This window comes from Ovis canadensis, chromosome 2, assembly GCF_042477335.2.
Source record: "Ovis canadensis isolate MfBH-ARS-UI-01 breed Bighorn chromosome 2, ARS-UI_OviCan_v2, whole genome shotgun sequence".
NCBI lineage: Eukaryota > Metazoa > Chordata > Mammalia > Artiodactyla > Bovidae > Ovis > Ovis canadensis.
This window is the reverse complement of record NC_091246.1, coordinates 90,192,385-90,204,502: the sequence shown is the minus strand read 5'-3', so window position 1 is coordinate 90,204,502 and position 12,118 is coordinate 90,192,385. Positions and strand designations below refer to the sequence as shown.

The following is a 12,118-nucleotide window of genomic DNA, read 5'->3' as shown; positions in this document are numbered from 1 at the left end:
TGACTGCAGCCATGGAATAAAAAGCTTACTCCTTGGAAGAAAAGTTATGACCAACCTGGAAAGCATATTATAAAGCACAGACATAATTTGCCAACAAAGGTCCATTTAGTCAAACTATGGTTTTTCCAGTAGTCATGTATGAATGTGAGAGTTGGACTATAAAGAAAGCTGAGTGCTGAAGAATTGATGGTCTTGAATTGTGGTGTTGGAGAAGATTCTTGAGAGTCCCTTGGACTGCAAGGAGTTCCAACCAGTCCATCCTAAAGGAGATCAGTCCTGAAGGTTCATTGGAAGGACTGATATTGAAGCTGAAACTCCAAGACTTCGGCCACCTGATGTGAAGGGTTGACTCATTTGAAAAGACCTTGATTCTTGGGGAAATTTATGGAGGGAGGGGAAGGGGACAACAGAAGATGAGATGGTTGGATGGCATCACCGACTCAATGGACATGAGTTTGCATAAACTCCGGGAGTTGGTGATGGACAGGGAAGCCTGGAGTGCTGCCGTCCATGGGATTGCAAAGAGTCGGATACAACTGAGCTGATGACTGAACTGAACTGAAGCCAGTATTTGACCACAGCCCATAGGTGGAAGTGTAACTCCAGCTCCTGTTTGTTCATGACGGCATCACTCATAGTCCACCAAGACCGCAAGCCTGAGGACCTAGAGCGCAGACGGAGCTGCCGCAGATCCTCATTCTTTCAGTCCTGTAGCTTGCTCCTTCTCTAGTCCAACGCTGGATAATGGATCCCTGAAGAAAGGCCATGAGAGACTTCCAGGAACAGGTGGAGAGCCTGGTGTCATGAAGGAAGCCCTGCCGCTAGCTCTCCTCTCAGACCTCACCTGGTTCACCTGCTTCCTTGGTTAAAGCTTGTGGGGTAGTTTTATGAGAGAGTCTATGTGACACTGAGTGTAGATTTTCCCGTTGTTTCCTTAGTTGTACGTGTACCTGGATGCAGCCTCGATAGAAGTCTTGAAGAACAGGTCAGGAGACGTGATGTCTAATGATGGCAACAGCATCGTCATCACTCAAAAAGATTTTGACTCCCAGGATGAGAACGCCTTCAGAGCAAGTTTACAAGCTAGATAAGAATATGAAACTCATTGCTACATTCTCATATGCTTCACCTTAGAGTGAGAATTGTTTCATTCAAGTTGATTAGGGCCTTACTAACCACAGGACTCCAAAATTTCCAATCATCACATTTGGAATACATGGCACTCGTTTTGCAGACTGCATCCAACTTCCATCATTCTAACAGCATCAAAATTAATGTGTTTTCATTTTCTTAAATGAATAATGTGTTTTCCTTTAAGTTTTAGACATTCCCCTATGTTTACACTTGAACATAGCTTCACATGCATCTCTGTTCCTATCAAGTCTCTTGGGAGCATTTACTGTGTTGATTAAAAGCAACAGTCCTAGTAAGAACTAGAAGTGACTAGTCACATCAGTGGAAGTTACTTTAAAGGGTTTGTTATTATTTTGGCTGTGCCACGTGGCTTAAGAGGCATTAGTTTCCTGACTGGGGATTGAACCCAGGCCCACAGCACTGAAAATATTGAGTTCTAACCACTGAACGGCCAAGGAAGTCTCAAATTACTCTAAATTTTGCAGTTTTAGTTGTTCAGTTTTTCATTCAAGGATTCAGAGAAATGCTAAATTGTTTTAACATTATATATTTACTAAAAGAAATGACTGTTGGAGAACTGAATGGAGTATGACAAGGGTCAAAACCCATGTAAAAGTCATCAGAAAGTAACGCATAAATCCAATACATTTGAGACCCAAACTGATAAAGGTTAAATTAATTTTAAAAATTAATATAATCTGCTTAAACATAAAAGATTCTATCGATTGATTTAATACACAAACTCCATTATTACTTGGAAGAGGAAGAAAAACCTAAAATCAAATAATACTAAATACTCAATACCAAAACAAGGGCAACACAGAAGGGGACCAATACAGAGCATGAAAATATAATGTAGGAAATAATTAGAGGTGGCAATGTTAATATCAACGAGATCTTTGTCATTAATATCAATAGTCATACACTTGAGAATTCCAGAAATAAACACATGAGAAAGAAATTATTCTTCGTGAGAAAGAAGTTCAAAACACGTAAGAAACACTTTGAATCTATAATTAAATTTTTAAAATGCTTGAGCTAAATTTCAAATGGTATGAAACAATGAGTAAAAATACAACATCACATAGCCATGTGAACAGAAACACGGGAGCACTGAAGTTTCCCCTCAATGCTGTGCTTTTGAGCTGAGTCGCTTCAGTCGTGTCTGACTCTTTGGGACTCTGTGGACCATAGGCTGCCAGGCTCTTCTGTCCATGGGATTCTCCAGGCAAGAATACTGGAGTGGGTTGCCATGCCCTCCTCCAGGGGATCGTCCTGACCCAGGCATCAAACTGGTGTCTCCTGAATTGGCAGGCAAGTTCTCTACCATTAGCGCCGCCTGGGAAGCCCAGTACGATGCTACTAGTCTGTAAAAAACCATATATAAACTTCTAAAGAGAAGAACTGAAACTATGATTTAGAGGAGGAAATTCGTGATTAACACTCTTGGGCCCTTAACCTACAATAAGAAATATAACTTGCTTCAAATATCTATAAACCATCCATGAAAATTACCATACATTAGACTTCACAAAAAATATACATAATTCCTCCAGGGAAAAAATATTTGTATAAGTTGTGTGCCCAGATCACAATGCCTGCAATTAATTTTAATATTATTTTAAAGCATCATTTCAAGATGAACATCATCCTGATAATTTATGTAAAGTCAAAATTAAACCATAAATTTAGAAATTTTGTAAGTAATGGAAATTAAATCACTACTCCTCAAATTTTCAGAAGCAAAGACACACACCGAGGTGAATTCATATCCTGGAAATGTGAATTGAAAATAGATTGGCCTCATTCATTAAAGTCAACAAGAATATTCATATACATGAATAGAAATAGTATAAGAAAATATCTGTCAAATGCCCACTTCTGAGTGACCGTGATTTGACTGTCATTCTCTAGAGTAAAGCTTGATTTTATCAAGAGAGTGGTAGATTAGCTTGTAACTCAAATAATCGTCATCCAAGGGCTTCTCCTGAGAACAGTCACCATGCGTGCAGCGGACGTGCTTGCCACACAACATGTCAACAAGACTACAACAGAGAGGATTTTTCAAATGTGTACTCCAAAGTGAAGATTTCATAAAATTCATCATCTTGCTGTCTCACTAGGGATCTTCTTACGGAAAACTGTCCTTTTTTCAAACTTCAAGTATATTATACGTAAGAACAGGACAATCACTAGGCACTGAGGTGCCCCTGCTTTGACCCACACCACAGCACTGGAGCCTTACCCAGCGCTGCATCTGTACCACCAGGAGAAGTTGTTCCCGTGGTGAAAAAGACAGATAAGATCTTGATATCACTATAATAATTATTGTACCTCATGAATCCCTGTAGAGTGTCCTGGGGATCTGCAGGGGCCCACAGACCACACTTTGCGAACTGCTGGTTTCAGGAATTTCCCTGCATCTGCTTTGGTCCCAGTGGCTCTGTAGCTTTAAATTCGCAAGTAATTTCCTTGGTTCCTGAGATAAAATCTGACATCATTCAAAAGTCTATCGCTGGGCCCTTTTCCATGTCTCCAGGGCCAAGCCATGCTATCCCCTGCAGGCATCAATACAGTCTACCTCCGGGCTTGTTCTTGCCTTTAAAGCACCAGAGCCATTCCTGCTGCAGGGACACTCTACGTGCTGCACTTGGTTGTGTATTATTGTTTGCTTATTTTGCTCTTCATGAGTTACTTGACAAATTCATGCTCATTCTTCAAGTCTCATACTTCGGATTACTTCCCTGGGGAGACGGCTGCTGCTGCTGCTGCTAAGTCGCTTAAACGTGGTCCTAATGAGCTTCCCAGGATACTCACTGCCATCAGCATCTGATACTTCTTCTGTGTAGCCCAGGGCCCAGATGTAAACACCTAATTATCTTATGCCCACTTCTTTCATGGCAGTGTCCTTGCTCCAGTGTGAGCTCTGTGCGGTTGGGGCCTCTGCCTCTCGCACTCGAGACTCTCTGCACAAGGCCCGCAGACAAAGGAAGGAGCACACAGCACCTTCTCTCTGTCGCTTCACAGCATTCGGGCCCTGGGAAGAGACCCAAAAGGAAGAGGAGGAAACGTGTCTTCAGATAATGTCATGAGTAAATAAAAGGTACATTTTTATTAAAGAAGATTACATATTCTTATGGAATAAATTGGAGAAAGGAAATGACAACCCACTCCAGTATTCCTGCCTAGAGAATCCTGTGGACAGAGGAGCCTGCTGGGCTGCTGTCCAGAGGGTCGCATAGAGTCAGACACGACTGAAGCAACTTAGCATGCATAGCACGCATGCACGTAATAAACAGAACATAGAAATGCAACTGCCATGAAAATAAATGAATTAAGATAAATAAATGAGTTACATTCGTACAAAAACATGTTATTCCATAAGTTTCAGCCACAGGGCATCAGATATATTTCCTCTAATTATAAAAGCAGCTGGTATTGATATTCTCAACATTAATGTCAATATCAATTGTCACTCAAACTCTTTCATCGCTGAGGCAGAAATCAGAGTTTAGGAAATGACTGAACCTTGAAGTGTCTGAGCTAGGACATGAGTCACTGAGGATCAGGTTCCTTCTAACTTCCTGAGTTTTCTTAGGAACTTGTTGACACAGAAAGCAACTCGTGATTTCCACTCTGACAGTTTCCCAGGCGCAGTCGCTGTATTCCCTTCTCTTGCAGGTAGACATGGATGCCCTGGAAGTACCTCTTCAGTCCAGTCTGAGGTTGTCCTTCCCAGGGCAGAGTCTTCCTCTCCCGTCACCTGCCCCAGGCAGGCATCCAGGTGGTCCAGCTGCTGATGGAGTCCAGTGTGGAGCTGCTCCAGGAGGGTGGTGTCCCAAACAGCAGAGGAGCGCTTTGTGTGGAAGAGGTTGAAGCTCTGCTGGAGCATCTCATGGAGCACAGAGATGGCCTGGGCCTCCTGGAGCTGGCTGCCCTCCACCATCTTTTCATACTGAACATTTCTTGGTGACCTGGAAACGCCACAATTGTATGAATACTTGTCCCTTCTCTGACTTTGATCAGACTCTTCTCCCAGAAACAACTAAGGAGGTGTGAAAAGCATAATATATGTCTGTGTAGCTATCAACCACAGTGGCACGCATGATTTGATGTCCCCCACCTAGGCACTCATGGCAAAAATTAGCACTTTTATTGATTTCATTACAAAGAGTAGAAAAAGAAAGGAAAGGGAAAAATGTGGAAAAACCCAGAAAATGAAAGTTTCTCGACTCACTCTTTAAGAGCCACCCATCACCCCAAGCCCTCAGAACTTGCCTAGACCTCCCCTGCAGGCGGTCCTGCAAGCCCCCAGCATCCCAGTGGCCCTCCCTGTCTCTGTGCTGCTGGCCCTGGGGATGCTCTGCTCCAGCCCCACGTGCTCCCTGGGCTGTGAGCTGCCTGCCAGCCACGGCTATCTGGAAAGCTTCATACATTGGAGTCAGATGGAGAGAGTGCCCATTGTGTCCTGTCTGAGGGACAGGACTGACTTCAGATTCCTCAGACCCTGGTGCACGGGACCAGGCCTGAGAAGACAGAAGCCACAGCTGTTGTGCACGAGTTGCTCCAGCAGACCTTCCAGCTCTTCAGCACCACGGGCTCTTCTGCAGGTCGAAACGAGAGCCTCCTGGACAGACTCCTCGTGGGACTTGATCAGCAGCTGGAGGACCTGGATGCGTGTCTGAGGGAGGGACGGACACTGGAACAGTCACCTCTAGGGAGTGAGAACTCCAGATTGGCTGTGAAGAGTTACTTCCAGCGAATCAGTGTGTATCTCAAAGAATACAGCCACTGTGCCTGGGAGGTTGTCAGCATGGAAATCAGAAGGTGTTTGGTCTCAGCCAAGAAGCTCATCAGAAAACTCAGGAAATAAAGAAGGCGTTGAATCTGAAAACAGTTCATCTGGTCAACTAAACGGCTATTTTCTAAGACTCTAAGTGCAACTTTTAACTCTAATTTTGTGTCCGATGACATATAAATAATAGCTAATATATGGGCTTATTTAAATGTATGTTAAAGGTTTAGTTACCATAATTGTTTAAAACAGATTTAAGAATCCATTTTTCATATCATAAAAAGTTGTAATATTTATTTATTTATTTAAATTATAGAAATATCTAGGCTGTTCATAGTTTAAATCTTTATCATTCATAAGATACTTGCCTTCTACTATATTTTGTACAAGACTACTCTTGTTTTTTAGTAGAGAAAATAAAAGTAATTCTAAAAAAACAAACGGGCTTGCACACATCTTTGAATAAAACCTGACCCAAAGCCTGATCCTACAGGATAAACCTATACTGAATTCACCTTAATAAAGAGGGAACGGGGTCACCCACGCTGGGTCATTGAAGGAACAATGGACAATTTGACGGGGGATTGAATGTGATTCTTGAGACATAGACTAGAGGTGGGAGGCAGATGGGTGGAGAAAAGCCCAGGTCATGGACTCAGGTGCCTGCTTGGGGGCTGGAAGAACCGGAGCACCTTCAAGGGTTAGTGGAGAACCACATACATCATGCAGAGAAGGCAATGGCACCCCACTCCAGTACTCTTGCCTGGAGAATCCCAGTGACAGGCGAGCCTGGTAGGCTACAGTCCATGGGTCGCTAAGAGTCTGATACGACTGAGTGGCTTCACTTTCACTTTTCATTTTCATTCATTGGAGAAGGAAATGGCAACCCACTCCACTGTGCATGCCTGGAGAATCCCAGTGACGGTGGAGACTAGTGGGCTGCCGTCTATGGAGTAGCACAGAGTCAGACAGGACTGAAGCAACTTAGCAGCAGCAGCAGCACATACATCATGGGAGGTCAATCTGCATATGTGGAGTCTAGGATCCTGGAGTAGGATGAGGAAGGGAGAGGAAGTTTTCTACACTTGGCCATTCCTGAGAAAAGAGTCTTCCTGAACTCTTCAAATGGAGGCAAGGAGAACAAGGCAGGCTGGGGACTGCAGAGACAACTAAGAGAGGCCATGCAGAACCAGTAGCTGCCATGAGAAACGTGACTCTAAGGAAGTAAGAGGGTTTCTCAAGCTTATTTATATATATTAAACACACATGTCATCGCTAAACTTTGAATAATTCATTCAAAGGAGTGGCTACCCTTGACTTCTAGGAGGATGCACCGGAATCCTCAGCACTTCCTCCCAGTGTAGAAATCCCCAGCGTGCTCTCCTCACTCACTCTGCATGAAGGCGTCCTCTCCATTCATACAGCTGTGTCCTTCTCCATTACGGTTTCTGGTTGTCAATTTCCCCTTACGACTGCAAACCACCAACTCAAAGCAGAACCAGAGTGAAAGTTCTGGCTCTGTCAGACACTCTCCTATGACTTCACCTGCTCTGCCTGCCAAGCACTGCAGGTCCAGACTGTCCAGCCTCCCAGAGAAACACAGTAAATAGAGGGAACCCTGCCCCACAGTGAGCAATGGTGGAGACACCAGGGGCTCCTCTGACCGTGCACCTAGGTTATTTCATGTGCAGGGCTTTTAATACATTTAATACATTTAGCAACAGGGGGACAGAGCTTTCCTCACAGGACATATGTTAGTAAAGTGAACACTGGAAGAATACAATTTCTCAAAGCAACAAAGATCTTTGTGGGAATTCATGTATTTAATGTAGGCAATCTTCAGGACATTGATGGATCAATCATCTTTCTCTTCCTTCCAGTTGGGACATACCGCACTCAGTAGCTATATGTAAAGTCAGAGGGACTTTTGAAATAATTTTATTCATTTATTCATTTCTCACTGTGCTGTGTCTTCACTGCCGCATGGACTTCTCTCTAGTTGTGGCAAAGGTGGGTTCTCTCTAGTTGTGGGGCACAGGCTTCTCACTGTGGGAGCCTCTCTTGTTGGGGAGCTCAGGCTCCAGTGCACTTGGCTTCGGTGGTGAGGGCCCGGGGTCTAGAGCACAGGGCGGTAGCTGTGCCCCCGGGCTCACTGTCCTGCAGCACACGCAGCCTCTAGGACCACATGTGGTCCTGTTGGCAGGTGGACTCCTCACCACTGAGCCTCCAGGGAAGCCCCTAAGGGAACGTTTAAGTACATTGAGAGGTTTGGAAACCTTCTTGAGGATTAGGGTCCTAAAGAAGTAAAAAACATTCCAATATTACTGTTAAAAATACCATTTCATTAACAGATTATTTTCTAAATAACCTTTCATTCAATACTATAGTATCACCTGAACGGTAGCCTGGTTCTCACCGTCCTTTGTTCTCACAGGAAGAAAGAGACAGAGGAACAGAGATGCCCAGTGGAAGCAACTGCCCGAATGAATGACTGAAACTCACTAGATTCTGTGACATAAGTTTCCAGTGAGAGACACCATCACTGAATGTCCTTCCTCCAGCTCTGAACCTCTGAGCAGAAACGTGCTGAACAGTGTAAATAAAAGTGATGAATAATAAAAACATTCTCATTTAATTGACATATACAATCGGATGGGTACATTTGAAATTATTGGGAAATAGGTAAAATTAATACTTTAAACTGATGACACTTTCTTTGATCATATTGTGAATACATAAATGAAAATCAAAAAAGGAAATGAAAGTGTATTAAAACAATTAGAAAATGAAAATTACCATGTTCACTATTTAAAGGCCTCGCTTAGAAAGCATGGCATCAGAGAACCTACCTCAAGTTTCCCCCAGACGCCGTCTCAGCAGCCCAGCAGCAGCTGCATCTTCCCCATGGCCTTCGTGCTCTCTCTACTCATGGCCCTCGTGTTGGTCAGCTACAGCCAGGGAGGATCCCTGGGCTGTGACCTGTCTCAGAACCACGTGCTGCTTGGCAGGAAGAACCTCAGGCTCCTGGGCCAAATGAGGAGAATCTCCCCTCGCTTCTGTCTGCAGGACAGAAAAGACTTCGATTTCCCCCAGGAGATGGTGGAGGGCGGCCAGCTCCAGGAGGCCCAGGCCATCTCTGTGCTCCATGAGATGCTCCAACAGAGCTTCAACCTCTTCCACACAGAGCGCGCCTCTGCTGCCTGGGACACCACTCTCCTGGAGCAGCTCCGCACTGGACTCCATCAGCAGCTGGATGACCTGGACGCCTGCCTGGGGCAGGTGATGGGAGAGGAAGACTCTGCCCTGGGAAGGACGTGCCCCACACTGGCTGTGAAGAGGTACTTCCAGGGCATCCATGTCTACCTGCAAGAGAAGGAATACAGCGACTGCGCCTGGGAAACTGTCAGAGTGGAAATCATGAGATCCTTGTCTTCATCAGTCAGCTTGCAAGAAAGGTTAAGAATGATGGATGGAGACCTAAACTCATCTTGATATGACTCTCACTGACTAAGAGGCCACATCACCCTTGTATGCTCCCCTGAAGTCATTTTAGAAGACTCTGATTTCTGATTCAGCCACCATGTTTCCTGAATTCAATCAATAGTACTTTCTCAGTAGCAATAAGCAAGTAGATAATAAAAAGAATTCAACTGCACAGGGATCAGTCCATAAGGGATGACTGTCATGATGTTATTTATGTTTATTTATGTTTTTATTTTATCTCATCATATTTATATTTTCATGTAAAAATGTTTTTCTGCATTGTAATAAAATTTAGAAAATATGTTCATTTCCTTAATCTTCTAATTTGTTTTATTTATTAATTTCTTATGAAAGTAATTACTGTTTTCATTATGAAGATCTAAATACATATTTGGTCTACATAAACCTATCATAGAATAGCATTTGTCCATTTATACTACAGAATAGTTGTATCACTTTTCAGGAAATGATTGTCAAAAGGTAGAATTTCTGGATCCCTGGCAGTCCAGTAGAATGGACTCCATGCTTCCAGTGTGAGACGCTCAGGTGCCATGGATACCTGGTCAGGGAACTAAGATCCTGCAAGCTGTGCAGTGCAGCCCCCTCCACCCAAAAGAAACAGGTAGAAAGGAGTCTCTGAAATGGTGGTAGATGAGCAGTCCTGAAGTCACAAGTATAACTAGTTTATACCCAATCAACAGAGAATGGTTGGTGTCAGGATGTGGGGGGAGGACTCCCCTCCTCCAGGGAAGCTGAGAACATGTGGTGCTGACTGGCTGAGCCTGACGCCTGTTACTCTTCCTCCCGCCTTCTCCTCATTCCTGCTTTACTGAACAATCCACTCCCTTACACTATATCTTCACTGCCTCCAACACAGGAGCTCTGTTCTGTGATGGTTTCTGGCTTCAAAGTTTCTCTGAGTGGAAATCACTGGAAGAGAGCACAAGTGAAAGGAGAGTTCTAGAAGTGTCAAAACCTTTGAATGCAGCTCTGCTATTTAACAGCAGTGTGACCCTGAAAAATATCACAAACACTGAGGAGATGGATATGGCAACCCCCTCCAGTATTCTTTCTTGACAATCCCATGGACAGAGGAGCCTGGTGGGCTACAGTCCATGGGTCACAGGAGCTGGACCTGTCTGAACCAACTTAGCATGCATGCAGGCATGCATTCTGTCTTGATCTTCTCAAATATGGGGAAAATAACAGTAGTTTTTCATAGGACTACTGTTTGGATCAATAAGTCCATATTACAAGAAGCAAAAAAGTGTGCTTGGCACAAATAATCAGGACAGTGAGAGTCCCAGAGTAGCTGCCCACAGGGAGCAGACTGGTCAGCTGGCCTGAGGCAGTGACTGAAAGGCAATACCGGAAAGATACTAGGTCTTTGGTAAAAATATTTAACTTGGGGGCTAGTTTCACGGTATATTCAGTGAGTGAACTCTCCTGTGCTCAATGCTGAAGACAATTCCAATTTCTGTGTTTCAGACTTCTAGAAGTATTCTTAGGAAGTCACAGAAATTCTTTGAGAAAGAAGTATTAGTAGAAAATGCTTTGATCTATCATAAAAATGAATAATAGGGAAATCATAGAGATTTCTGCATTCCCATGAATGCAGAAAATCACACACATTACTCCTTAATCATGTTTCTTGCTTCTTTAGTGTGAGTACTACTCTACTACTTCTTGAAGACATTTCTAAAATCACCTTCTCAACTCTCTGTTGGGTTTCCATCTTTCAGCAGCAAGGCAGAGGCAGGAAGAAAAGAGCAAGGGCCATGCAGTGTGAGGTTCTGCTCTCCAGCCCTGGGCTGGCCTGGGTTTGATCCTCGTTGTTTTCCATAAAGACTTCAGTCCCTAAGTGCTGGCAGGGTCACCTCCTAGAGTCGGTCCTTCTCAGAAATCAGTGCCTTTGAGGAGAGACTGCTACAAGTGTATGCAGGTGTCTTATAACGGAAGCGAGAGTCTTTCTCTGAACAAGGGGCCACGAAGTCAATATTATTGGTCAAAACACATAAACCTTGCACATGCATACTGCCAGCTGTCCATGAAAACAATGGATACATTAATCTATATTCAAGACCATATAAGTTCCTATATGTTCTCACACATTGACCAAAACAGGATCTTTTCATCCTTTTTAGTTTTTGCCAATCTGACTGGTGACACAGAGCATCTAGCAGCAATCATTAGTTTTCCTTTTCCTAATTGATGGTGGTTGTCATCAGTCATACACCAGTCTTCTTGTCCATCTCTTGGAATAGGTCTGGAGAACTCTGAAAGAAAAGCAATCTGCAGGCAAAGGAGAAATGTACTGAAAACAACTGGAGCCCCAGCATCCCAGAGTAGAGGTGCGAAGAGCTGTGGAGCTGAGACTTTCATTTTAAGACCAGTATGCTAGAGGAGGTGACAGCATTTCTCCGTCATATCCACTGGAAATGCAGGTTTCTTCTGTGAATTTCTGATCCATAGACAACGAACCCTCTGCTCTTGCATTGTCACTTTACCCAGGTAAGTTCAGTTCAGTTTAGTTCAGTCGCTCAGTCGTGTCTGACTCTCTGCGACCCCATGAATAGCAGCACGCCAGGCCTCCCTGTCCATCACCAAATCCCAGAGTTCATACACACTCACTTCCATCGAGTCATTGATGTCATCCAGCCATCTCATCCTCTGTCGTCCCCTTCTCCTCCTGCCCCCAATCCCTCC

At 44.0% G+C, this 12,118-nt stretch overlaps 1 protein-coding gene and 1 pseudogene across 1 annotated transcript; both read left to right on the top strand.

Annotated features, from left to right (window-relative positions):
- The first annotated feature begins 765 nt into the window (after window positions 1-765).
- Window positions 766-6,007, top strand: LOC138432379 (interferon alpha-2-like; annotated as a pseudogene).
- Window positions 6,008-8,833: 2,826 nt separating this feature from the next.
- Window positions 8,834-9,421, top strand: LOC138434592 (interferon omega-1-like). The gene has a single exon (XM_069579405.1). It carries the CDS (start codon window positions 8,834-8,836, stop codon window positions 9,419-9,421), a length of 588 nt encoding a protein of 195 aa, XP_069435506.1.
- The last annotated feature ends 2,697 nt before the right edge of the window (window positions 9,422-12,118 follow it).